This window comes from Volvox carteri (genome assembly GCF_000143455.1).
Source record: "Volvox carteri f. nagariensis unplaced genomic scaffold VOLCAscaffold_112, whole genome shotgun sequence".
Classification (NCBI taxonomy): Eukaryota; Viridiplantae; Chlorophyta; class Chlorophyceae; order Chlamydomonadales; family Volvocaceae; genus Volvox; species Volvox carteri.
Window position 1 is genome coordinate 146,147 of NW_003307655.1, and position 27,507 is coordinate 173,653.

The 27,507-nt window shown below is 61.3% G+C and overlaps 3 protein-coding genes across 3 annotated transcripts; all 3 read right to left on the reverse strand.

Annotated features, from left to right (window-relative positions):
• Positions 1–215: 215 nt before the first annotated feature.
• VOLCADRAFT_108396 (uncharacterized protein) lies at positions 216–4,497 on the reverse strand (the record flags this gene model as incomplete). The annotated part of the gene is made up of 7 exons (XM_002958920.1): positions 216–1,289; positions 1,590–1,823; positions 3,003–3,125; positions 3,503–3,600; positions 3,879–4,155; positions 4,292–4,357; positions 4,438–4,497. 7 exons carry the CDS (start codon positions 4,495–4,497, stop codon positions 597–599), a joined length of 1,551 nt encoding a protein of 516 aa, XP_002958966.1. The 3' UTR covers positions 216–596.
• A 1,438-nt stretch (positions 4,498–5,935) lies between these two features.
• On the reverse strand, positions 5,936–14,930 carry VOLCADRAFT_100299 (uncharacterized protein; the record flags this gene model as incomplete). The annotated part of the gene is made up of 11 exons (XM_002958921.1): positions 5,936–6,220; positions 6,505–6,682; positions 7,099–8,491; positions 8,642–9,634; positions 9,967–10,319; positions 10,823–11,089; positions 11,448–13,076; positions 13,572–13,706; positions 13,890–14,091; positions 14,560–14,717; positions 14,860–14,930. The coding sequence occupies 11 exons, from the start codon at positions 14,928–14,930 to the stop codon at positions 5,936–5,938; spliced, it is 5,664 nt and encodes a 1,887-aa protein (XP_002958967.1).
• Positions 14,931–15,318: 388 nt separating this feature from the next.
• Positions 15,319–27,428, reverse strand: VOLCADRAFT_108397 (uncharacterized protein; the record flags this gene model as incomplete). The annotated part of the gene is made up of 17 exons (XM_002958922.1): positions 15,319–17,373; positions 17,644–17,712; positions 18,062–18,185; positions 18,542–18,675; positions 19,086–19,257; positions 19,444–19,569; positions 19,987–20,270; positions 20,499–20,640; positions 20,949–21,235; positions 21,477–21,575; positions 21,955–22,048; positions 22,278–22,393; positions 22,716–23,253; positions 23,976–24,167; positions 24,939–25,206; positions 25,498–26,927; positions 27,277–27,428. The coding sequence occupies 17 exons, from the start codon at positions 27,426–27,428 to the stop codon at positions 15,319–15,321; spliced, it is 6,282 nt and encodes a 2,093-aa protein (XP_002958968.1).
• Between the last annotated feature and the right edge of the window lie 79 nt (positions 27,429–27,507).

The window sequence follows — 27,507 nt, forward strand, 5'->3', positions numbered from 1 at the left end:
ATGCAGTATTTTTCCTTTTTGCAGCTAAAGCAACCGGACACACCATATTTATGAAACAAGTTCAACTCAGTTTTGTTTGGACGGACCATAGACAGCACCGAGCCACCTGCATACGTGTTGTGTTGTGTCCTTTTTCCACGGTATGCTCCTGCAGCATGCTGCTGCTGAAGCTACTGTCTTTTCCCGCTGTCTGTCTTCCCAGGAGCTATTAGGGTGAAGTACGGCACCTAGACAAAACGTCTAAGACGTCGCAACACAAGGCCCCACAAGGTCGACCGGAGATATGCACCCATTGCCAGCTTTCCTAGAGGACTCTGGATACCCGGGTGGATAGGTGGATGCGCATGAGGGAGGGTGGGTGGGTAAGCACAAACCCACAAAATCCACGAAGGCGACCAACCAGTATGACACACACATGGACCCCTACATGCCTTACAGGATGACCGTTGTGTGCCACAGCAGCTCTACCCCGCCATCATGAATGAGAAGTCGTACGATCTACACACCCTTAAAGACACGCGCACTCACATACGAAGCCCCCTTAAACAAATCACATCACACGCACACAGAAGCAATTACAAGCCCCCGCATGTTTTTCATGACCCCTTCTTTCCCACGGTGCCCGATGACTTGCGCAGCTTGCCCGGCTTGATGGCTGCTGAGAGCTCTGGTTCCGGAGCCCCCGGGGTAACCCCCGCAATGACAGCCGCAATCGCCTCGAGCTCGTCAAACCCCACACCGTCCTTCCCCCGCTTGTTGGCGCCTGAAAGAGCTCCGGCCCCAGCTCCACTTCCTCGTTTGCTAGCGCCATCCGGATACCCGGACTTCGAAGCCGCAACCAATGGACCGGCTAGCCGCGTCCGCTGGTGTCGATGCTGTGGCGCCGCCACCTCCCCCATGTCCGTATCCCGGGGCGCTCTCCCTGCGCCCCCATTACCACCACCATTGCCGCCATCATCATCGTCACCACCGCCGGATGCCTCCCCCCCTGGCTTCCTGGCGTCCTCCACCTCCATCTTCTTCCCTTCCTCTCCCTCCTCCTCCTCCTCCTCCTCCTCGTCATCTCCGAGGTCCTCATCTTCATCCAGGTCATCAGTGTCAGCTGCACTCTTCCTGGAGGCAGCGACTGTAGCAGTGGCAGCGGCTGCAGCTACGGTGCTCGCACCACTGGCTGTAGCCCCTGTACCAGCCGCCCCCGTTGCCGCGGGATCCTTCGCTCCTAGCACCATGACATGTCGGGCAGCCGGGTCGGGCAGCCCGACCACCTGCTGGTGCCGCCGAACACGAGCCTGCAGGGACAGCACCAGGGAGGGGCCGGAGGGGGAATTATGTGCGAGACGCAACGAATCAACGGAAGCTTGTGCGTGTGTGTGTTTGTGTTACACCTTGAGCTGCGTTTTTCTCCCAAGATGTAACCTCGGGACCCTTACGAGCCCTGAGGTCCCCAAGGGCCCTCCAGCTGTCTAGGGCTGTATGTCCCCCCTTGCCTCAGAGCAGACTACCCACTCCCACTCCCCGCACCACCCCCACTAAACCAACACCCCGCAGTGGCTGGGGGGCACCCCAAACACACGTACACACACACGCACCTGCACTCTGGCCACTTCGTGCTGCTCCAAAGCCGCCTTGAGGTCGGCCACCAGCTGCTCCGCCTTGTCGCCCGCCAGCCGTACACAGCGCATGAACTGGTCGGGGGTGAGGCCGATGCCGTCCGCCTTGTGCACGCAGCACACCTCCCTGCCCGGGTTCATCACCACCGTACACGACCCGCTGGCGGCCGCCTCCTCGCGCCAGCTGGGGTCCACCACCAGCAGGTCACCACCCTGCATGCGTGCGCATGTGTCTATGTGTTGGACAATCCTGTTTTGTTAATGTATACTGTTCCACTCGTGGAACTATACATTTATATTTATACGATTGTGTGAAGAAGGGGGCAATAGCTTCATCCGTGGCCACCACTAGCCTGGCAGTGTTTACCTTCCCGGGTGTGTTTGGGTGCACCCTCATGCTTCTGACCCATGCCGACTTCTGAAACGTCAGTGGCATTTTCGGGTCCAGCACGCACCATCAGCACATCCAGTATGATGTGTGAAACAGGGGGGTATATCTTCGCCCGTGGCAGCTACCCTGCGAAACCCTGCCTTCCCCGGTATTTCGGGGCACCCTCATCCAGTCACCCTAGTCAACTTCTCAGTGGATCGCTCAGGTTCCGCACCCACCACCAGCATCCAACGGAATCTGCCGGGTCGATAGCGGCCCAACTCCATTCCTGGTCGACTCGCAGGTTAACTTTATCCCAGGTCACCACCGTCCATCAACTAGGGGCGCAATACCTTCCACCATCGGAAGGATTTTTGACCCTAACGTGTATCTATCCCGGGATCTCCCGGGGGCAATGGTCCGTGCCTTACCAGTAGTGCCAAACCCTAGTGTATTCCAGTATGTATGTATGTATGTATGTATGTATGTATGTATGTATGTATGTATGTATGTATGTATGTATGTATGTATGAGTTTACGCGCGGGGATGGGGAAGTCATCGGGATGTGGAATCGCACTAAAAAAATAGCCAGAGGGGGTGAGGTGCCCATATGTCCCAAGCTGCGAACTGCTGCCAAAGTCCAGAGTGAGTGGTGGGCGGGGAAGGATCACCCGGAGGGGCAGAAGGGGGGAGATGGAGGGGGTGATGGAGGTGAGGAGGGCATGACGCAAGCAAGTCCGCAATACATGAAGCAGCGCATACACAATACAGATACACCCAAGCGCTACCCGGCGTGAGCTATCCTCCAAGGGAGAACACCTCCAAGCCACTCCTTCCCCACTTCCTGTCGGCCCCTCCCCTGCGGGGCGCACGAAGCAGCTCCTCTCCCCTCCTCCCTACTTCTACCCCACCCTCCCCCCGTGTAAGCAGGTCGGAAAATCGGAGGGAGATTTGTCTTTAGCTCCTTTCCCGTATTATCCTATCCTCCTCTTTCCCCTCCCGCCTCACCTCCCCCCCCCACCTGGAACAGTCCGAATGTGACGGCCACTGGCAGGTGGTGTATGGTGAGTGGCAGCGGCTCCCGCACCTCCGGGGGGTGCACCAGGATGTCCGTACCGCTCTCCCCGCCCACCTCCACCTCGGGCTTGCGGAAGGCCATCAGTGCGGCCAGGGAGGACAGGAAGGCCGCATCCAGCAAGTTGCCCCCGTGGTCCAGCACGTGACAGTCAACTCGGAGAGACCACACCTGGACACATCGGCAGCAGCAGCAGCAGTAGTAGCATTAGTGGCAGTGAGAGCAGCAGGAACTGTTGCAGTAGCAGCAGCATAGCCGCGGCAGCAATGGCAGTAGTACCACTACCGTGAGTAGGCCGAGGGACGCGTCCTGGAAGAGGTCAGAGCTGCACAGGGAATTCCGCACACATACACGCCTGTATACACGCCTGTTCCACTTCCACCGTCCTGTGATCCATACGCGTGAATTCCAATCCCCCTCTCTCCCTCCCCCACACACCCCCGTACCTTCCTCCCCGCTACCACACATAAGGCCTCCTGGTCCACCGCTCCGCTCTGGCGCAATCCCCTCTCAATCAGCCGAGCAATCTGAATGGCGTCCTCGCCTGAGTAGGAGAGGGATAATGAAGTAGACGGGGAGGGGCGGAAGGAGGGGGAGTTATCCGGGCAGGGTGGTGGGCGGAAAGTGGGGAGAACTTCACTCCATCCTTCCTCCTTTCCAATTACCCCAGACCTATTCCCAAACGAAATCCCATTTATCTTAAGTCGTCTTGAAGACGTTCCCTCCTAATCCCCCACCCCCCTCCCTCCTTTACTCTTCCCACCGCCCAGAGTCGGCTCCCGTTGCCCACCCTGGCAAGTGTCACGTGGCCTGCACCCTAACAGCCCCGACAGCTCGGCCGGCGCCTCAGCAACTCAGAAAACCTGCGCCTTCTTCCCAGCCCCAGCCCCAGCCCCTGGGTCGGGTCCCAAGCTTCCCCCTGCCTGCCTGGTCTGCCTGGCTCGAAGGCGGGGGAGGCCATGGGTGAGAACTCCACATTGAAGCGCAGGGGCCCCTCGCTGGGCCGGTCGGGGAAGGGAACCTCCAGGGAGGCCGTTACCACACTAAGGACCCGGGTGCTGCCAAGAGCCACGGTGGCGCTGCGGTCATCCAGGGAAAACTGGAAGAAGCGGAAAAGGAGCGGAGGGTGGCGAAGAGGGAGGGTGTGTACGTCTGGGGGAGGAGAGTGCATGGTGCAGGGGAAAGGAGCGACGGAAGGCCGGGGATGTGGTGTCAGGGCTGAAGTTATTCTTTACCTGGAACTTGGGCTTTCGCAGGTCGTAAGGTCGCCGGCCGTCAAGTCGGCATTCCTCTGAGAGCGCCTGTGATGGTGCAAGGCACAAACCCGGGTTGGCTGGTATGACCGTTGGATGCTGTCTCTTGAAAGATGTGGGCTTTGCACCTTGAGGATGAAATCCCTTTCGTTGTTTGAAATGAAAGTGTCTGCATCACGCTGCGACATATTGTTTCTTCGGTTGGCGGCGCAAAAGTCGATGGCGAACACTACTTAATGCTGAAACCCATAGCGAGGTAAAGCATCAAGTATTACGGGGCATAGCGATACAAACACATCGACACATAAAACAGCGTTCTTGTTGGTCCAGGTCGTGAGTTCCGGAAGTTTCATAAATTGATACATTCAAAGACAGTGACCGTATAATCGTTGTCGTAATGCAATTGGAGAGACGATGTGAAGTTGTGAACCACGGCACCAACTGCACGGTATTACAAATGCCGTATGACCGATGTTTGACTTTACGCTGCTTAACGCAAAGCATACCTCAGACAGCAAAACACCGTTTGATTGCTATCCCTGAATCGCAACCTAGGCCGACATTATCGAAGGAAGCCCTCTTCCAGACCCGCGGTTCCAATCGAGCACTGAAAAGCCGTTCGACGAGCTGAACGGCTTTGCAATCACATTTGACACTTTACTTTAAATACCTAGGCACGATCCTAGTAAGACAGCTACAACCAGCGGGCCGTTTGCAAAGCCTTTCGCTTACAATCCTTCCAAGCCATAATGCGCAACCACCACAACTATCTCCATCTGTAACCTCCTCCATGTTCAGCCCATCTACTCAGCATTACCATCGCAACCGCCTCCCTTTTAAGCCAAAGGCCATCCTGCTCGTGTCCTCTTTCAAAAAGGCGACTGGGCCCACTAAATGCATGCGTTTCATTGTGGCCACGTGACAAGTAAGGTCTCTGTACGCATGTGGATGCCAAGTGGCCCAAGGGCTAGGAAAATGCACAAGGCAGGGTTCCCAGGAACAAACGGATTTGAAGCCCGCCGTCCATAACGACCCGCGCCCCCCTATGCCGTACGTTGTATGACAGGGGCCAGCTTCTACCCCGGCAAGCTTTAAAATAGTCCTAGTCTGAGCCCACGCAGACGGAGCGCGTGATCCAAGATAATGGAGCGATCCTCCGTCGATGCTCACCACACAGCCACCCAGAGTGTGCGTATGCTTGTATGTACGTATTATTTATGTGTGCATACATGTCGCGGACCTATGAGCTACCAGCACTCGCAGCTGTGGCGGTATGTGGGCCGCCTGTGCTCATACCGATACCTGTCTTTATGCATGACATGTAGGTGTGTATGTGCACGTATCGCCGCCATCAGCACACCCGGGTCTCCCCAGAGGGGAGTTCTTCCGCTTCTCCTCCACCTCCTCCTCCTCCACCTCCTCCTCCTCCACCTCCTCCTCGCCTCCAGATCAGAGCCCAGCCCCAGTACCTAGGAGATTCCAAACTTCAACATCAACAACAAAAAAGACATCTGCCTCCTCCCTCTCACGCCGCCGCCATATTCCGTCGCCTCCTCCTCTTTTTCGACGCCGCTCAACTGTCAAACCCTCTCCTCTCCTGCGACACACCCCTCCCCCCTCTTTCTTCTACGAGCCCAGTATCTCATCCAACGCCGGCAAGGTACACATCGTCAGGCTGTGGTCCACCAGCATCCGGGTGGAGGCCAGGATGCCCTCGCAGTGCAGCTCCCGAGCAGATACCCACACGGGGCGGAAGTGGGGGCACGGGGGAGGGGGGGGCCCGCGAGGGACTTCGCCACCACCACCACCACTGGCTCCCGGTGCCCTCCTCGGTCCGTGGGGGTGTCCTCCCCTAGCGTCGTCCTTGTTGTCGACTGAGGCTGCCCGGGCACTGGGCTGCAGGTACAGGATCTGCAGCGGGCGGCGGGGGGGACACACGGTTGGGAGCCGCATGCGGACAGCCATATTCGACTGCCGACATCCGGAGTAAGCGAATGTGGGGAGGGGGGGGAGGGCGGGGGGGCGGGAGGGCGGAAGGAAAAGGGGGAACTAGCAACCGTAGCAGCAGGAGCAGTAGGAGAAGCAGCAGCAGCAGCAGGTCATGAGGACATGCATATATATTCCAAGTCTCCCGCCCCAACCTACCCACATACCCCCCCACACACACAAGTGTACACCTCGCGCTTCCCGCTCACCCTCCCCGGCGGGTGCAGCTCCGGCAGCCGCCCCGCCCGGTGAACCGCCTCGTGGTAGCTCCGGAGCAGCCGCCGGGCCTGAGCAGGTATCTCATCGTACGGCAGCAGTAGGTGGGCGGCTCTCCGGAGGCGGTTCCGGCGACTGAAGCTGCCCACCAGCACCCGGGCCTTACTGCACCTGCACCCCAACCGGGTGTACAGTGAAGGGAGGGGAGGGACGGGAGGAGGAGGAGGAGTGTGTGTGTGTGTGTGTGTTACAAGTTGTCCGCACACACGACGAGTGGGGGGGCGGCGGTCTGTAATGAAAGCCCCGGGCAGTGGGGAGCCCATGGCCGGTTGACTGTCTCAATGTTAATATTATTATTATCAATATTGTGGTGGTGGGACCAAGCTGAGGATTCCGAGTAAAAGGAAAGGGCGCTGTGTGTTTTGGGAAACCCGCCTGAGGCGGGGAAATGTTAGGGATAACAGTCACAAGGCAGCAAGTGGGAAAGGTCAAGATCAAGATCAAGCCAGGTTGTCGGGGCCTTCGGTCGTCCTCTTTCCAAAACCAAACCACCCGGCCAGCCCCTGGTGCCCCCAGACCTCCGTTACCTGCACCTAGCCAACGCTGTGATCATCTCATCCCGGTATCGCTCCATGGTGTTGAGACTTAGGCGGGGGATGAGGTCCTTGCCCGTGACCACGCTTGTGGTGAAGGGGCGGAGGGCCGCGCTGAGGGAGGGGCTGGTCAGGCTGCCGGGCGGGGCGAAGGCCCAGCAGCGGACCTCCACATGCGGCAGCGCGGACCGCAGCCGCAAAGCTAGCAGGGCGGCAGCGCCCGCACCCAGACTGTGGCCCGTAACTACCAACCGCCAACCGCTACAGTCGACTTCAGGAAGCCGAAGAGGAGGAGGAGGAGGGGCCGGTGAGGGGGCGGTGTTGGCGGCGCCGGCGGTCGGTAACCCCTGTGCTTCGCCTGAGCCGTCGGGCGTCACCACCGCCGCCGCCGCCGCCGCCGTCGCGGCCTCCACATCTAGAGGGCTGTGGAGATGAGATCCAATAAGAGACCAGTCGTTTAGCACACCGCCGCAGTCGCCGGTGGCGGTGGCGGCGACGCCGCCGGCACTCCGCCAGCGCCGTCCAAGCTGGTCAAAGGACCCAGTGACACCGGCTCCGCCGCCGCCGCCGCCACCGCCGGCCTGCACCTCCGCTTCCGCTTCCGTTCGCGGCAAGCTCGAGTACGGCAGCTGGGCGCCACCGTCACTGGCAGATCGCAACCCGCCGGCGTGGCCGTACACTCCAAACCAACCCAGTCGACGTTGCTGACGCTGCGCCTGCGTCTGTGTCCCTTGCTGACGCTGCTGCAGTGGCAGCAGTGGCGATCGGGCGCCGGGGCGCGGCAGCGACAGCAACAGGTCCGACGCGGCGTGCAGGATCTCCGATGCCACCTGCCGTACCCGTCCAACAACACCAGGTGCCGCGCCGTCTGAACCGGTGCCGGAGGCGGTAGCGGGAGCTTCACGGCCCGACGGAGAGTCCGTAGCACAGCCGACGGCACCCGACATGTCATCGCGACTTCTTAGGCGGCTAGCTGAGCCCTGCATTCGGTTGTAGTACGGGGAGGAAGTGCTGGGGCAGGTGGCGGAGGTGGAGGCGGCGGCACCAGGCGCCGTACCTAGGCCACCCTGAGGCGGCAGCGACGGCTCAGGCTTAGGATGGGAATAGGCGGGATGGAAAGGCCGACGCCCCGCCGCTGCTGGCAGCGGCAGCAGCGAAGACGGCGGTCCGGCAGACCGATCTGTGGCGAGCCGCGAAGGGGAGGTCCCGACCCCAAGCCCACGGTCGGAATCTGCGGCGGCACCGCCGGCACCGGCACGCCAAGCTGCAAAACCGATGACGGTGGAGAGCTGTCGTACAGCCTCGTGAGGTGGGGAGGTTCTCGATCTCCCGGTCAGCAGATGCGGCGGTTGGGGATGAGCGACGGCAGGGGAGTAGAAGCCAGCGGCTGTGGTCGCGAGGGGAGCGGCAGGAGGGCCGGCGATGGCGGTAGGACCTGCCCCGACGGGGGGCACGGAGGGGGGCAGCAACAACGGCGCGCGGGGATCATTATCATCGTCGTCTCCACCGCCGGAGGCGTCGGCGCCGCTGCTCCTACCGCTGCTGCCGGCGTTGGTACCGCCGCGGCGGCGGCGACGGCGGCTGCCGCTGCTGCCGCCGCCGCCAGCGGCCGCCGCCGAAGTGGATTTCCCTCGCCGCAGCGCCGACTGCAGGAAGTCCCGGCGGGATCTGGCTGCGCCGGCTGACGGCGGCATCGACGCTGTCCGAGGGGGCGGGATGTACGACAAAACCAGGGATGGCAGCAAGGCCGCCGCTGGAGGCGGTGGCGGCGGCGGCTGCCGCTGGTGCCGCCGCAGCAGTGCACCGAGACCAGTGCCGTGAGGCGCCGTCGCTTGGCGCTCAGCAGAAATCAACCGGGGCATGTTGCTTAGCCGCCGAGAGATTTCCAAGGGCGACAAAGCAGCGCTGGCGACCCATGGGTCAGTGCCGCCAGCACCGGAGGCGCAGGCGCCGTACGCTGCCGGCGGCGGTGCCGCCAGCTGGTGCGTCGGCAACGTACCTAGCGCAGCTATCCGGCCCTCGTCAAACGAAGACGGTCTCCATCGCTGCTGTGGTTGCTGTGGCTGGTACTGCGGGCTCAGCGGTTGCGGCGGCGGCGCCATGCGGGTCCGCGGCATCTGCAGTTGCGGTTGTAGTTGCGGTTGCTGAGCTGGAGGCTCCTGCTGCTGACGCGCTATCTGCTCCTGCTGGTTGCGGCTGTTCGGGGGATAGAGGTGGTGGTGGTGGTCGGGTGGCGCACCGGAAACCCCGACGGATGGCGGCGGGGCGCCAGTGACCCCGCCCACCGCATTACTGCCGGGCTGTGAGATATCCCGGCTTGAGCTCGAGCTCGAGGTGACGGAGGCGGAGGCGGAGGTGGAGATGGAGGCAGGGTTGGTGGCGGAAGTGGCGGCAGCTGGAGCTGGGGCCCTCTGTTCACCCGCGGTGGTGGTGGCGGCGGCGGCGGCGGGGCAGGAGGAGGGGCCGGGCGGCGGTAGCAGGATGTCCATCAGTCGCAGCTGTGTGAGGTCCTCCCAAATCACCTCGGCGGCTGCGAGGAGGGGTGAACGGAGGGGGGACACCCCACCCTCTCAGCACAGCCCCGGGAGAGGGCCCGAGGGGGTCCGGCGCTTTGCTAATCCTATCATTGTTAGTGCTCGTCCGCGTTGCCTGCTCTAATGGCTGGCTGACAGACTGACCGACAGACTGCACGGGCATATGGTTCCACATGCTACACATACATACATACATACATACAAATATACTAATATATATATATATATGTATGTATATACATATTAGTTGGTATGGTGTATTCTGTTAGTTATGCAGGGTATTCGGGTTGATTCCCTCAGGCAGGGCCTCACGCGGCAGGCGGCCCACCCGCCCAGATGCCCGCATGCACCAACACGGGCTCGTCCAGGGGGACTCCGACAAGGGCCGCGTTCAGGGCAGCCGCCGCCGCCGCCGCCGCTACCGCTACCGCCCCCTCGACCTCAACCTCGCCGCCGACCATCGAAGACAAAAGCGGGTCAGCGGCGCCGGCTGCTGCGGCGGCCGCACCGCAAGATGCCGCTGCCGCCGACAATGACGGTGATGGCGACATGGCGGCGGTGGTAGTGTCCGGGGCCAGTCGTGGCGGCGTGAGCATATGCCGTACGTCGACAGGTTCACATAAGCAATCGGTGACGATGTCTTCAGCGCTGAAGGTTCCCCGAATGGCAATGACCACTGACCTGCCGGGGTTAGAGGGGGGCAACCGGGCCGCCTGGATAAAGTGATAAACGGCAGATATGTGGTGGCCGTGAAGGGGCCACCACAACGCTCAAAAAGGGAGGGGAGGGGAGGGGAGGGGAGGGGAGGACCAGGCCGTCGCAAGATGCCGTAAAGGGACACGCGAGCAGTGGCGCGGGATGAAGGGATGAAGGGATGGAGGAGAACGGGCGGGCGGGAGGGCCCACACCGCCACCGGGTGGAGGCGGAAGTGAGCATGTAGACACACAGACACACACACACACTCTCTCTCTCACACACACGCACGCTCGCACACACGCACGCACGCGCGCACATACACACACGGAAGCCTCCAAGCTAATCGCAGCTAGTCGTCGCCGCCCCTGAGTCTCAAAATTTGAATGTCCCCGGCCCTTCCCTTCTTCCTCCTCCTGCTCCTCCTCCTCCACTCTCCTCCTTTCGCGTCCCTTCGTTTTGATGTTCCCCCTCACCCCGCACCCCGCACCGAGTGGGCTTGTCAAGGCAGACCATGTACGGTAGGTAGCCCTCCGTAGAGTTGTGCGTGTTGACATGTACGACATGTTCCGTACACTTTGACGCGCTGGAGAGAATGGAGGCCAATAGCGGGTCTGGGGCAGAGGAGCCGTGGCGGCGCCGCCAGGCCGCCACCTGGTCCAAGGAGGAGCCCGGGTCGCCGTCCCCCCCCAGGTGCCAGGCGGCGGCGTCACTGGGGCCGTCAGGGGGGCAGCTGCCGTAGATGGCCGCCGCGTACCTGCACAGTGCCGTACATTCAGTACGTCGCCATAGGGGCCTCGTTCTCTATTAAACCGGTGTTAAGATACCCATATCATTGAAGTGGAGGAACCACAGTAAGCAACGCCTGTTGTACGTATTTGCGCCGCCTCTTTACCGCCTCTTCAGGCTGACAACAACAAAAAAACGGCGAGGTGAGGAGAAGAGGGGCAGCCGCTGGTGGTAATGACACGTGAGAGTCAGGAAGCCAAGGCGACAACGGCTCATGGCGAGATGAGCGGTGATATGGAGAGCGGGGTCCGTCTCGTGAGTTGGCAAGTTGGAGGAAAGGCCGTTTGAGGAGGTAAAAAACCACCGTGTCGTTCGTTGGCTTTTACCTGCCGTACAATGCCGCCTCTTGCAGCGTCTCCCGGTCAACCATCTCACGCTCCGCAGCAAACGCCGCCGCCAGGGCCGCCTCACCGATGCGCTTTCGGAGCGCCAACATAGCCGACGGCGGCAGCGGCGCTGGGGGCCGCCGGGGGACCCCTAGCGGCGGGGGGCCCGGCGCCTCCGCCGCAGCCGCCGTCGTGGCTGCGCTTGTCGTCGCCACCACTGCGGCGGCGGCAGCCGTTGCCGCGACAGCCGCCACTGCCGCGCCTGCCGACCCGAGTCGCCTAGAATCCATCTCCGTAGACGCGGGATCCTCCCTTTTCTCTTGTAAATCCAAATCCAGAATTAAATCCAGGTCTCTGCTACCGTCTGTACGGCCTGTCGGCGGCCCCACGTCCGCTTCCGCCTCCGCCACTTCTGCCGCCAGCTCCCCCACCAGCTCCCCCACCAGCTCATCCAAATGCTCCTCCATGCCCGCTGGCGTGATATGCACCATGGGGTGCATCAGCGTCAGGGCGCGGCTGGGCGACGGCGGCTGCGGTGTCAACTCCCCCCCAGCTGTGGCTCCCAGCAACCCTAGCCTGCTGCCGCTTGCGCTGCCGCTACTGCTGCTGCTGCCGCCGTCAGCTGCAGCGACGGCGCCCGGCTTGGCTGCTGCGCCACCTACCGGGCACTGCTGTACGGAGCCAGCGCTACCCTTGTCGCTGCCCGCCACCACCATCCCGGTGAGGATGGCAGTAGCAGTAGTTGTAGGCAGGGCGACGAGGGAAACGCCGCCATTTGTAGCAGTACTAGTAGCAGTAGCAGCAGTACTCGTATTAGTAGCAGTAGTAGTAGTAGTGCCGCAATTCATGCCGCCGCAATGGCCGTCATGCACTGAGGGTGAGTCAGCTGACACCACCCTGGCCACACCGCAGGAGCCGTGAGAAGCCTCAGTGCGGCGCAACGTCGCCTCCGCCGGCGAGACCGGTAGCGGGGCCGGGGGCGGCGGCGGCGGCGGGGGCGATGGTGACCGCACATGTAGGGGCCCTAGCTCAGTGCCGTCGTCCACGAAACGCACCCGGGTCTGCCGGCCAGGGTGGGCCCCGGCTGGAGGGTGTGGGTGCTGCTGCGGGTGCTGCGGAGTCTGCGGTTGCTGTACAGTCAAGAAGGGTGACTGGCTGCTGGCCGCTGTAACGGGTGCACTTCCTCCCATGTCGCTGCCGTGCAGCGCCGCTACTGCCGCCGCCGCCGCAGGAGCAGCAGCAGGCGCCGCCGTTCCTGCACCACCGACGGCGCCGCCGCTGCTGCCCCGTCCTGGAGAGCCCCCGGAGGCCTTAGGCTCGGCAGGCGCGTCGCCGTACACCGAGTCTGACACCACACCCGAACCCCCACCCAGCATTAACCCGGATCCTATACCCGGCACAAAGCCCGGGCCAAACGGCGCCGCTGAAGACGCTGCAGCCGCGCCTGAGCCCAGGAGCGCCGCATGCGCCGCAGCCGCCGCCACCATTGCGTCCCGCAGCGCCCGGCGGCGTCTCTCCCGCTGCGCCGCCGCCACCAGTATCATGGCAGCTGCCACATCCGACAGGGTGAGGTCCACATGCTGTAGGAGGTGGGAGGTCAGCTGGGCGATGCGGCGCAGGGCGGGCTCCCTACAGCCCCAGGAAGGGAAGGCAAGGGGAGGGAGAGGTACCGTAGAAATCGGGTACAGGGTTACAGACGCGGGGGAGGAGATGAATACGCAGCTGATAGCCAGCATGGGAGCAGAAAGCGAAGGGTAACCGCAATTTTAATCCCAAGGAACCTTGGCAGTCAAGATCCTGGAATTGAGCGGTTATTTGACATCATGCTGGAGTTCCCCTGGTGGAGTTAGAACTCAGGAATAGGGCTGTAGGAGACTGGTAGGTTGAGCTGTTGAGGGCTGTTGAGGAGGTTGGGGTTGTAATGAGGGTCGGGTCATGATGCGTGAGGGCCCGAAGGATCACATACATACATATATACATACATGCATGCATATTTACATACATACATACATACATACATACATACATACATACATACATACATACATACATACATACATACATACATACATACATACATACATACATACATACATACATACATACATACATACATACACGTACCTGTCCGGAACCCGCGCCTGTGTGAGCAGTCCAGACCGGCAGCACAACAGCCTGGAGAGCCAAAGCAGTCGGGCCTCCCACGCCTCAACCAGGCCCAACCCGTGCCAGGGGTTGAGCGCCAGCGCGGTGAGCAGTCTGCAACCGCACAAACACGGGGGACGAGGAGCGCAGCGCCTCCTGGTCAGTTATAACGCACGATGGTGAGGGCGATGATGGTTTGGGATGACAGCAAGGCGGGGTCTTTAAACTGCTAAAACAAAACGAATTCACAATGCTGGGCAGGCCAGTCGGGCATTCACGTTGCGGCTCCGCGCTCACCCGTTGAGGGCAATGACCGCCCAGGTGGTCCCCACCAGGGCCGCCGCCAACGGTCTAGGACTCCACGCTATGCACAGCCGAGTGTCCACACGCAACAGGTGTGCTCCATACGCCGCAAAGCCCAGCTCGGAAATGGAGGCAAAGGTGTGGAGGTAGAGCAGCAGGGGGACTGCTCGGCGGGCATGGGTCTCCAGGGGCGTGCCTTTGCGGGGCAGACGGGGCGTGTGAAAGGGGAGGAATTGGACAAGGGCGGAGCCCAAGATGGCTTCTTCACTGGAGAGGTTAGGGCTAGTGGTTTAAAAGGTTGTGCATAAAGATCATAGGTAGAGGAACTTTTGAGAGCGAGAGAAGTGTGGTGGATTATGGGTAGGAGCGGATTAGCTGCCGTGTGTCTGATACGACCCAAGGGCCATATGGTTACCCCCGCCTATGTGAGGTGCGGCGAACCCAGCATGGGCTTATGCGTAAAGTGCAAACTTCCCCAAATATGACAATTATATGATGAAAGGTGTTGGTGTCTAAAAAGGTGTTTGGTGTCTAAATAGTTTGGTAAGCGTGCTTGGGTTCCCTATTTCCTGTCTCCCTTTCAGTAGCTGGGTAACGGCTGACTCATTATCACGTTATGAAGGTCACGCAAGCCTTGCAGGTTTAATAGAACAGTTTCTCTTACCGGTAAGGCCCACTTTAAAAAGCGACCACTCCAGAGCTGATGAGATAACAAAGGCAGCGGCACCCCCAGCAAGGAAAGGGAGGTAGTCACCTTCATCGCGACATATAGGATGCCGCTGATAGAGGGCTAACGTCACAACAAGGACGACAGTCCATCCGCTGTGGAACAACGCGGCTGGTAAAGCGAAGAGCGGCACATCATCTGAAGCAATTAACAGCTGCCTTCCAAGAAGCACCAGCGCAGGCATTGCCTTTGCAGATTTAGTTCTGACCTAAGAAGGATACCTATTGAAATGCTTACGCGGGACATAAGCCCGCTCCTGGGTAATTGGTCTCGGAACAAGGGCTTTGTATGGTTGTCTCCGAAAGCATTTCACAGCGTTACGATACCTACGCATTCGCGTATAATATTCGCAATTCGCGATATTACGGATAGCAAGGCATCAAACCGGTCTTACAAGTCCCACAGGTTTGTACGGGCTGGGCATGTCAACACTGGACAGTCAAGTGATAGATGTCCATTTCAGCGACTGATATACACGACGACAATCTTCCGTAATGCATGACAGCCCATGGTGATACCGAACCTAGGCGCCCGTTGACCGTAATGTTCCTGTAATCCGGATCCATAACCTCCTGATCTTTACAAAACTGACGTATGATCCATCCCCTGACCCTTGCATCAACCTGCCTACAAATCCCGAACCCCACGCTCTGCCTAAATCTACTCGTTTTACGCAAGCGACAGTCCCCAAGTTGGTCAAAAGTCTTCCGCAGCGTCAACTTCCTCGCCGTAATCCAGCTCCTCCCCCTCCTCCGCATCCATCACATATTCATCCAGCGCATAAGTGTCTTCATTCCCGAGGCCAGCCGAGCCCTCTGTAGCCTCCGCTTCCACAACGGGAAGCTGCCGATGCGACGACTGCGGCGACGGCGCACTGCGCGGCGACATCGGCGCCGGTGGCGATTGCGAGGGCGGAGAATGCGATGGAGGCGACTGCGACGGCGGCGAGCCCGCCAACGGGGAGCGCGAAAGCGGAGATTTGGGCGGTGTGCCGCCGGCGCCAGAGCTCCTTCCTGGTGCGCCAACGCCGACGCCCCCATTGCTGCTGCCGCCAGGCCGACCGCTGGCACTGATGCTGGAAGTTTTGCTGGTACTGGACGACTCCTGCTGGATTGCGGGGGGAGGCGGGGTGGAGGGCCGCCGGGAGCTGGACACGGAGTCGCCGCCCGCGGCCGCTCCTACGCTGCCGGCAGCAGGCCCCATCGTCAAAGAGGAGGAAGCGAGACGAGCTGCCTCAGTGATGAGGCCTGCTGTCGTGGCGGCCGGACCAGATAAACCCGTGCCGTCTGCTCCGCGGCCACCATCCCCTCCTCTTTCAGCAGGCAAACCAAGGCTGCCAGTGGCTGAGCTCTGCTGGGACAGCCCCTGTGGCCGTGTGGTGGCGCCCAAGGACTGGGTGGCAGAGGTCTGCCGCAGCGGCGACCTCGCAGGAACAACGCTACCAGCAGTAGCCCTGGACGGCCCATCAGCAGCCGCTGCTACTGCCGTGCCTGGCTCCATGCCGCCGTCCCCAACGGACCTTGGCTGCCGGCTGATGGCTGCTTCAGATCCGCTGGGGCCCCGTGCTGATGAGCTATTTGGACCGATGCCGCCTTCCAGTGGCGGCCGCCGGGCACTTGCCTGTGGGCTAGGGCTGCTGTCACTGTCTGCCAGCCCGCGTCGCCGTTGCTGCTGCCGCTGCAACAGCGCAGCTGCCGCCGACGCCGCCGCGCTGCCGGGCCCTGCGCCAGCTGGGCCCGTGGTACGACGCTCCGGGGACGGCGTGCCGCTGGTCGTGTCCCCATCCATGAGGCCCCGCCGCCCCGCGGCCCCGGTGCCCGCCCTGCCCCTCGCGGCAAGGCTTCCACCGCCGCTGGAGCGTGTCGGAGATGACGGTGTTGCGAAAACAACCCGGCCGGTGCTGCGGCGGGGGCTTGCCGGCGGTGCCGCCACCGCGGGGCTGCGGCCTCGGCCTCGACCAGGGCTGGCGGGAGTCCCGAGGGACCGCGGTGAAGGCGACACGGTGGCAGCCGTGAGACGCTGGCCGGGTGCGCCTGACGCGCCGCCTTTACCATTACTTGCACCTCCGGCTCCACCTGCACTAGAGCGCAAGGACGATGGTGGCGGTGCAGTGGAGGTAGGTCGTCGGCCCGCGGCGGAGATAGCGCCACCGCCACTGGGCCGTGACGGCGACGCCGGCGGCGCGGGAGCAGAGCGCGGGCGCTGCGGCGGCGCTGGGGAGCGGGGCCCGCCGCCGGCACTGCCGGTCCTTGGGGACGAACGAGTGGGTGTGGATGGCCGTTGCCGCGCTGCCACGCCGGCGCCAGCACCGCTGCCAGATCGCGGCGTCGTGCGCTGCTGCTGCCGCGGCTGGTCCAGCGACGCCGCGGATTGGCCACCCTGCAGCAGACCTGGGGAGTCCAGCAAGCTCATGCTCACAATTGGTCGTGCCGGGCGTGGCGCGTAGCCCATGGGGTTCCAAATGGACTTGGGCGTGCTGGAGCCGAAGATGTATTTGCTGCGGCTGCTGCCCTCCCCTTCCAGCGGCCCACCGCCACCAGATGTCCCACGAGTCCTCGTGGCGCTGCTGGCCCGCCGTCGTGGCGTGGTGGGGGTAACGGTACCTGTGCTGGCGGCAGGTGGGGAGCGGGTGCTGCGCCGGCTGGGCGATGTTGTGCGACTGGTGGGCTGGCTGGGGCCCCGGCTGCTGGTATGCCGCGGCTGGAGGTACCAGGGCGTCAGACTAGCTTCCTCTTCCAGCCGCTTGCTTTCCTGCATGGGATGTCGTGTAGGGCAGGAAGGAAATAATAGGGATATTAGCATGCGAGGGTGGAGGGTGGAGTCGAAGCGGCCGCCTTGCATTTTGCATTTTCCATCCCAGTTCAAAGATTCGATCTGGGGGAAGAATGGCTGTCGGGGTTCGCAACTTCCCAACCCTCCATCAGGTCACAACCACCACAATCGCCACAATCGTCGCCAGGATCACACGACCAACAGGACCCTCATCCCTGCCATCATGCACGCCGCTGTCCTCTGCCTCACCAGCAGCTCCCGACGCCGTGCCTCCCGCCTCTCCTCGTCGTCCTTCATCCTCGCAAAGGCCGCCTCTTGCTATCGCATGCGGGCGTGCGGAGAAGATTCCGGGGGATGAGGAGGCAAGGCAAGGTAGAAGGGAAGCGGCGCTGGCTCAGAGCGTTTGGCTGCGGGGCTCCGCTCCTCCGCCCAGTGCTTTGAGTGGTCCAGCCAGCTACGATCTTGCCTTCTTACTCATTTCATTTTGTCCGGGATCAAAAAAATTCCTTGCTTTCCCTCAAAATTTCCCACCCCGTCGAGGTTTGCATCCATTGACGTCCCTGCCTTCGGGTCACGTCACGGCTCGCTGCCTCTTGTTTCCTGTACTCCCGGGTCGGGGAGATCTCCCTCCTGCCCCATCCCTTCCTCCCTCCCTCTCCGTCCTGACCTCCTCTGTGCTGATGATTCGCCGGCTGCCACGTCGAAAGCTCTCGTACATGGCCCGCAGGTTGTCCTCCCGGCGCTGCTGCCGGGCGCGGGTCTCATCAAGGAACATCTGGCTTCGTAGCGCTCTAGAGTGTCGACGCGAGTGGCGAGGCACGGCGAACGGCGCGAGTTGAGGCGAGACTCTCATCCGAGGGAAGCATCGGGTTGGAAGTCAGGCAAGACACAAGACGCAGGGATTCCTTCCTCGGCCCGGGCCTTGGTGAGGTAGCCAGCAACTCAGCGAGTGAACTGCTGCTGCTGCTGCTAATGCTACCCTTACCGTAGCTTCTCCAGACTTGTGCATTCGGGTGTTGTGTGGAGGTCCTGCCGCCTTCCCCCACGCAAATCATAACCGCTTCCCACGCTTCTATGCTGCGCCAGCCGATAGCGCCACAAGCGGCTCTTTCCTCTTTCCCTTTTCCCACTACGTTCCCCTTCCCACCTGTAAACCGCCATCATCTTCTTGGTGCCCTTGAGTTCCCCCCTGAACTTCAGCAGGAACCCTTCCTTGAGTCGGGCCAGAAGCTCCACGTGGAGCATCAGGTGGTTCTCTACCGCGAACTCAACCTCGGAGGCCTTCAGACACCAACACAGCAACCAGCACCAGCAGTGGCACACCAAGGACCGGGAAAGGGGAGAAAGGCGTAATGGATCAACCGGGGTCGGGGCGGGCGCGGCTGCGCGGCCACGTGTCGTCGCCACAAAGCGAATGCCCTGCTGCGGATGTGGGTGCGTGTGAGGCCAAACCCAAGCCGCGGCCAAGCCCCAGCACCACCCGCAGTCTTCGCAGCCCCGTGACCCAGCGCTTCACCCCATTTCCACCCCATTTCCCTTCCTTGTGGACTTAACTTCCTTTTGGTTTAATATCTGGGACTCAAGTTTTTTGGGACCGATTGGCGACCTGGCTGTTTGGCTGTATGGGCATCGCAGTTGAAATTGTTTTCATGTTTGCACACATAATATCCAAATCCTTACGCAACACAAACCTCGGGTTGTGGTCCCAGCCGGTAGTCGATGTCCTCCTGTCGGTAGCCCTGTGACAGCATCTGGGCGGCTTGGCGCTCACGCCGCCGCCGATCTCGCTCCCACTCCAGCAACCATTCCTGCCGTTGCCGCTCCATGGCGCGATTCTGCATTTCCACAAGCGGATCGTCGCTCCTATATACATGAGGGGCAAAAGGGAATCAATGCAAATATAAAATGACAGTAAAAGAAAGGGGTGATCCTGTGAGTGAGAGGGCACGCCCGCAGAGCGTAAAATAATAGAGAGAGGGCGTCACAGCCTCGGAAGGATACAGCGGTGCGAGGAGAGACAAAGAAGCACGGGGTTGGGCACACGCTCACCCCCAGCTCAGTTCCTCGGCGCGGGGTGGCTCCAAGGGAAGGTCCTCCTCACCGTAGCCGCGCTCCCGGGCCCGGTGCCATGACGCCACCCACTCCTCCTGCAGGTGCCGAAGCTCCAGAGCGCGACTGGGGTTTATGGTGCAGGAAAAGGAGGTGGAGCCGGGGGTTGGGGGAGAGACCATAACGAAGGTGGGAAAAGCGCATGCAGGCCTGTGGTTGGGCATCACCAGGGATGGCTGCTAGGATGATGTCGCCGCGGCGTTGATGGGGGTAAGGGGTAAGGATCATAATTCCTACCTCTGTACGCCAACATAACACTTGTCGGGGTGTTTCAACCCCTCAATAAAGTTCTAAGACTGCCAGTAAACGCCTGCACCAATATGGAAGGATCCACAGACCACTCGGCAGATTCAAATCCAAATCCAAGCTCGGCCCTTCCAAGACACAAAATCTGCACCCAACTCAGCGCTTGTCAGGGTCCGGTCCGGTCCTCTCCCTCCCACCAAAACAATCACCCCTTTATGCACTCGCTCCTTCTCTCACTCAATCAACGCGTCCAAAGCGCTGAAGAAGTCCAATTGGGGCTGCCACCGCCGCCTCTCTCCGCCGCCCTGCTCCGCTGCCAGCAGCCCAAAGCCAGCATCGCCCTCTCCAGCCGGCAGCAGCAGCGGCTCCATGGGGGGCCCCATGTGGGGATCGCCTGAAGAGTGCGGCCAGCCCATTAATGCGAACAGCGCCTCCGCCTTGGCCTCCTTCTCCTCCTGCTCCTTAACCTTCATCTGGAAGGTCACCGGCTGGGGCGGGCCTAGGGCCTTCTTGAGCTTGGCCTGCCAGGAGGGAAGTGAGATGGTCAGCGTTCGGAGTTAGGTGGGGGCGGATTGCCGTGCCCCGGCCGAGCCGTGAAGGTTATGGGTGGGTAGGGTTGGAGTGTAAGGGCAGGTGTGGAATTGGGTATCCAGCGTACCCAAAACGCATTACTTCGCAATCTGGCTGTGCACAGGCCTGTCACAAGTTCCGTCTCATGTATGTTGCACGCACGTAGGCAGCTCACTTACATGCAGAGAGATGTTGTCCCGTCCCACTTCGTTGAAGGTGCGGTCTCGGCCGTCCAGCTGGTGCAGCGCGCCCGCGGTGCTGCTGGGCACCCACACGTCCTTCTTGCCAGTGTCACGGTCCCGCTCCGGGGGCCATCGGACACTGCCAGGTACAAATTTGTTTTTGAGGGGGTTGGGAACGGCGGGAGGAAGAGGGCAGGGACACTGCATGATGATGAAGGAAGGAAACCGGACATGGGGCCAGAGGATTTGGTAAAATCTGAGGGAGGGAGGGGAGGTACGGTTTGCAGGGAAGGGGATATGCTTGGGCGAGGGAGATTGTACGGTGGAAAAAGAAAGTTCCAGGGCTGTAGTTCCTGTAGAGGGGGGGAATCCTAACACGCCAACCCACCAGTGCACCCAGCTACCCATCCACATATCCAGCCAATCACCCATCCGCCAGCCACCCACCCGTTTCGTTGCACGAACTGGCTCATCTTCACCATGGCGATGGCGGCGCGGATCTTCTTTTGTCGCTCCATGTAGTAAACAGCCACCAGGCGCTTCCAAGTGGTGCGTTTGGGCACCATGCGCGCTTCATCGTCCCCATCGTCATCGTCCCCGCCGCCGTAGTTGTCCCCAGCGCCCTGCGTCTTCTTCTTCAGGTAGTCCGGGTAGTACTGCTCCACCTCCTCAAAGTCGTACATTGTCGTATCAGGGCGCGGCGGGGCTGGCGGCCGGGTGCCCCGCGCACGAACCTGCCAGTAGCCATTCGGCCATTTTCCATTGAAACAGGTGCGTGAAGATTACATTAAACGAGCCTAGTGATCCATCGGCCGGTTTACCCGCCAGGGCGGTTGCAGGCCATAGCCAAGTCCCGGGCAGGGTAGCGGAAAGAACGAAGGTGGATAAAGGCAGCTGCAAGGTGCACTGGTAATGCACATTGCATGCATGGGTCCTTGGCCAGCTGGCCAGGTCGCCGCGCCGCGGTCCACCCACCATAATCGTGTTACTGGTGTGCGTCTGAAACTTGTATCCGTGCTGCTCAAAGTAGTTCCGGATGCGCTTGTCGAATGTATCGCCCACCTCGGAATCGACCTACGGAGCCAAAGTCCGGGAAGACGTTCTTGACGTATGGGAAGCCGCGGTACGGAACGGAATGCCGCAGCAAAAGCGCAAGACTTCGGGGGCAAGAATGCGAAAGGGGGAGATGGCAAGAGGTTGGGCTTGCAGTATTTGACATGGCCCGGGCGCTGCATTGCCCTGCGCACTCCTGCCCGTTGGCGGCTGTTCCCCACATCCCTGGGTGATGCTTGCCGGCCGGAGGGCCGGTCCAGGTGCTGTGTGCTTGCGGCCGAGCTCTATAGGCTGCGGGTAATCAATCGTTCGCCACTTCGCCCCAAGTCCGCCAGCTTCACCATCCACATCACCTTCTCATTATCCTTCTGCCTAGCCCTCTGCCTTTGTCCTTTCCTACCTCGGCTTTCGTCCTGACCAGCGCTCGGATCATGCGGTTAACCAGTCGCTCCAGAGCTACGTCTCCCTCGGTGCTCTCATCATCCTCCACGAACCTGCACAACGCGCGGCCGAGGCCATTTACTCACTAGGCTACCATATGCACCAGAGCTACGTTCGTCAGGCAACTACCCGAATGTTGTGGGCCTCTGGAAGGCACGCAGACAGCCTGCACATAGCCTGCACATACCTCCTGTGTGCGGCTGGTTTGGCTCCTCTAGTGTGGCCATGGCCCCTGCACGTGCCCTGTAAAGTCCGGTCCCGGCCCCATCTTGCCTTTTGAACCAGCGACTGAGCCTCATCTTGTCCTTCGCAAAGCTGCGGTACTGGTTCAACTCCTCGTTTTCACTGCCGCGCTTGAAGTGTTTGTGGTAGCTGGTATTCTTGTTGCTGTTGGGCACCTGGCGGCCGGACCGGGATGGGCATGGGAGAGTGTGAATTGGCGGATCTGAGCACGGTCGTCGGCTCGATCCGGCCACAGGGTCCGCCTGTTTACCCAGCTAATGCCGGCCAAAGCCGCTTGAAGTGGCCTGTCGGGCGGGGCTGCCCGCTCTCCCAGCCATTTCCTGGCGGCTTTCTCGCTCTCTCATACTTTTGCAGTTTTATTTCCATTTAATCTCCCTACCCCCTGGCCGCGTTCCTCTTTCCCATCCTTCCACGCCACAACCAAAAGCCCAGCCGATAGTGTGCACCCCCGTACTGTCAACCCGTCACCCTACACACCCAGTAATTGTTCCAGTGGGGGCTCTTGGCCTGCTCCTCATCTTCGCCCTCGCCTCCGCCTCCGCGCCGCACCATGCCCATGCGCTCTCGCCGCTTGCGCCGGGCCTCCTCCCGTGCCTCTCGCTCCTTGCGCATCTTCTCAAACTCAAATTCCATGCGCTGCCAAAAAGGTGTACGGCTGCTGAGCGCTTTAGCCACGATATCACGCACCGCGCCTGCGGGTACCTCCTCCAGGCGAACCACACGCGGGCGAAAGGTGAGGTCCACGACGGCGTCCTCGCCGTCACGCGCAAAGCGCTCCGGATGGCGGTTGGCCAGCTGCGTGCCGCGACCAACCGGCAGCCACGGTACGGCAGCATCTGTGCCGTACTCGGCGCCCTTGCGGAAGCTGCCGGGTGAGATGGGGGCGGTCATGCCGCGGCGGTGTGAGGCCGCGAACTCCTCCTTGTGTTTGGTCTCCAAATCCTTGAGCTTGCCACGCATCTCCGCCATCTGCGCCTCCGTGAGGGCCTTATTGTTGGACAACTGTTCGATGATGCTGCACACACGAGATGATCAAAGCACGGCAGCGGCGACGGCAGCAGCATCGTGGGCAACAGGAGAAGCATGACGGTGGCGTTGGGAGAGGCAACAGGTAGGGGATTTAGGGCCAACGGGATCAGGGGGAAGACGAACCACGAAAGAGTGAAGCTGATGCCAATGATAAACTGATACGCCAGAAGTAAGGAAGACATAACTAACCAGTCGGGGCTTGTGAAGAAGAAGTCTTCGCGATGATGTAGTCATGACGATAGCTGAAAACTACCTACCTAGCCGAGATTAAAATAAAGTGCGGAAGAAAGCAGGAAAACCATCCGTGGTATTCTAAAGGTAAGTGCAAAGGCGACGAAGAGCAAAAAGTACCATAAGTTGACATGAGTTGCAAGAAAAAGAGGCAACGTAAGCTGGAAACTTTGTTAACGCCGGCCTGGCGGCGGAAGAAAGGAACAAACGCAAATCTGGCTGGTAGGTTGGTAATAAGCTGCTGGTAAACATGCAAGTGCTCCTCCCCAAACCCCCACCTAACACGTCCCTGACCCCCATCAGGGATGGGGGAATGGAAGGACAGGAAGCGTGACGGCGCGGGGACGGCGGCATGGAGGGTATCGGTGTGAGTCATGAATGGGTCTGTACACAGGTCCCCGCTGTCCGCCCAGCCTCCTCCTCTCACCCACAACTTCCCGAAAGCTTCCAAACTTTCCAATCCATCCCAGCTCTTACGCTGCATGCTGCGCGGCTCGGTGCCGGGCCCGGTCCAGCTGATACAATAGCTTGGCTCGCTGCTCGTACACGGTGATCTTTCCCGCGGCAGGGCCCAGGAAAGGCTCCGGGGGAATGAGGCGGGCTCCGGCGCTGGACGGTCGCCTGACTCCCCCTTGCTGCTCTGCAGCCCGACGGCGCAGGTCCGCCAATCTGCCGGGGGGGAGGGCGGGGCAGCATGGCGGGTGGCTGTCGTGGTTGGTTGGAGAATTGTCTTGGCGGCGCGGTATTGCTAGGCGGGACAGCCATCATGGTTCCATTGTATGGTTCGTAGACAGAGACGCATGGACGAAGGTGTCTTGGGCCGGGACAGGCGAGAGGTGCATGGCAGTAGTGGAAATGCAAGAGGAGGGGGCAGGCTGAAGCGCATCTGGTCAGGCGCTAAGCGGGACGTAACCGGCGTCAGGACGGGGTTAGTTGTGCAAGCTAGGTCTTATCAGAATTGTGCGGCAGCGAGGGAGATTCTCCTGTCAGGGCAGTGAACGGGAAAAAAGGTTCCGGAGCTTCACCATCAGTCACGTGGTTGTCCAGCCATGGTTCACGACATCACACCCTTGAGGCGATTTATGCCGCCAGTAGCTTTTCCCTAAGAATATTAATATTGAAGCACCCGACCCGCTGCACGCTTCACTTTACCCTTTTTCACCCCTTTCAACGGCGCGTTAGCGCACATCGGTCCGGCATCCCAACTCATCCGCTAGCCAGGGAAGGCCCCACAATGTTTGATCGGCCCCCTGGCGAGCGTCATCCGCAAACATCGTCTGTTATGAACACCATGCCAATGTTCCTCTTTGCACTTGACACCCTTAACCGCCTCCCAGTGCGGCGCCAACCCGGCTCACCACAGTCCTGAACCCAAGCCCCGACGAACCCGACCGCGCCATGGGTCTGCAGGCAGCCTAGTGCACACGCCCCGAAACCCACCGCTCTGCTTCGCTCTTGGGCCGACCTCCCGCTCCCGCTGCCCCATCCGCCCCTCCGCGCTGCTGTTCCAGCGCCTCCGCCGCTTCCCGCAGCTGCGCGATGGCAGCCAGCAGCGCCCGGCGGTGGCCCAACGGCAAGATGCGCAGGTCGCGAGCCAACTCCTCATCGCCCAGGCTCAGCAGCAGGCCACCGTCCACTGGGTGGTGCACGAATTTGGACCGGTACTGGCCCAGACCGATGAATTCCACCCAGGTGGCTACCTCACGGACTGGCGCAGGGAGGCAGGCAGGTGCGTTGCACGCTGTTAGCTGGTACGCATGCGGGATGCTGGTGGATGCGGGGGTCATTGGGGCAAAGCGAGAAGTTCAAGACCGCTGTGATTTGGGTTATACGCGAAATCCCGTTGCCATGAGAAAAGAGCCATGCACTGGACCGGATCTGGACGAACCCCAAAGGTCAGCTCAGCTTAGCTGCGCAGTGTGTGCGCACCACACGCTTAGTGCCAGCCCAGGCGCCACAGCCGCAACCCCAACCCCAGCCGCCGCTTCTGTTGACTCACTGTCCCATGTGCTGGGATGGCGGCCCATCATATCCTCTATCATGGCCGCCTGGCGCTCCCGCGGCGGCAGTGCTGAAGTCGAACGCAGCCGGGTGCCCCCTGTGGCGTGCGGCCCGCGGGACCGAGGCTGCCGTGCCGAGCTCGGGCGCGCCGCGGCAACCATGTGGCGGCTGCCACGACCTGGGGCGCCGCCGGCAGAGAAGCGGATCTCGCCATCCCAGCTGGCGTCGTCCGCGAACATGTCCTCATCGTCTTCAAATTGTTCCTCATACTCATCGTCCCCTGGCGGACTGGGAGCCGCTGGCCGTGGTGGTAACAGACCGCGCTGGGTTGGAGAAGGAATGCGGCGGAAGGTCACGCTGCTGCTGCCACCGTGATGGCCGGCGCGTACGTCGCCGCGGTTTCCGTACACGTCGTTCTCCACGTCATCATCTCCGTAGTCGTCGTCGTAATCCATGTAAGCCTCACTAGACTCTGCCACCTGACGGCGCGGCGGAATCCCGCGCGGCGGCGGCCGGCCGTGTCGTGCCACAGGCGAGTCCAATGGATCTTGGATCGGGTTCTCCGGGGCTAGGATCCGCTTAAATGACGCACCACTGCTTGGATCCGGCGCGTGCGCCGGACTTGGCACCCGCCCGCCAAATGTCACCTCGCCATAATCCTCTCCGCTGGCAAAGTCGTCGGATAGGCCGTCACGACGTGCCGGCTGCGTAGCCAGATCCCGCCGGGAGTCCCGCTCCAGGCCATACCCGTCGCTGCTGTTGCCGAAGCTGTCGCTGTCCGGCTGCCTCATCGGCTGCGGGTGAGCCATGCGTGGCCGCGGAGGCGGCGCCGCCGCCACTGCCACGACGGGCTCCTTGAAACTGATTCGACGGCTTGAGGAGGACCCAGCGCCCAGAGACGGCCGAGGAGGGGCCTCCCGCGGGCTGTCCGCGAGCAGATCCGCGAGCTCAGAATCTTCAGCCTCAAGGCCGTAGCTTCCGGCCTCAGGTGCGGGTGGCGGTGGGGGCGCCGTCACCGTCCGTGCCGGGCCTGGCCGAGGTGGCAGGGCTGCCTGCAAGGCTGAAGCTGGAGCTCCAGCTTTGGACTGCGGCCCTAGGAGGTCCGCAATTTCGGAGTCGTTGGCGTCCAGGGAAAGTGATGGGTCAGTGTAGTTGCCGACCGGCGGCAGCAGCTGACGGGCCGACGGCGCACCGTCGTGATTGATTTCAGCCCCGAGGTCATCGGCGGCTGAAAATCCCAGGCCGTACTCGCCATCTGTCCCATCGTCTTCACTGAAAAGCCCGCTGCTGCCGCGGCGACGCGGTGGTACGGGGGGCGCAGGTCTAAGGGGCGGCGGAGGTGGGACCTGCCGTGGGACCAGGTCTGCGCTTTCACCATCGAAGTCGTCGTCATCTCCGCTGAACAGGCCGCTGCTACCCGCCCGGTTGCTGGGCACCGACGGCGGGGGCCGATGCGGTGGGAGGGGTGTTCGATGCGGTGGTAGGGCATTCCTGTCCAGCCCGAAGTCATCGTCATCGTCCCCGCTGAAAAGGCCATGGCTACCACGCCGGTTGTCCGGCCCGGGCGGTGCAGGTCGCGGAGGGTAACCAGGGGCTCTCTGTTGGGGAACACCAGCGTCGCTTGCTTCGAAGTCATCTTCATCTGCACTAAATAAGCTGCTATTACCCACCGGCGCCTTTGCCTACGCGGGTTACATCGTTGCCAGTTCGGTGCTTACAGTTAACGATACACCCATCTGTCGTCGCAAGTAGTCGCAGTCTACAGCATCTAATTTACCTTTGCTGATAGTCCAGAATCGTCCTGGTGCTGCGGTGTAGCGTGACAAGGTCAGCAGGCACACTAATGGGCATGTCTTCGCAGCTGTCACTTACGTCTATCTCCAAATCATCGGTGTTGTCTAACCCGAAATCATCGCTCTCTCCTTCCATCTGCTTTATTTACGCCTCGACGGATGGTGCCATGAACCACTCGGTCAACAACGTTCGACAGCTTCTTTTCCATCCGACG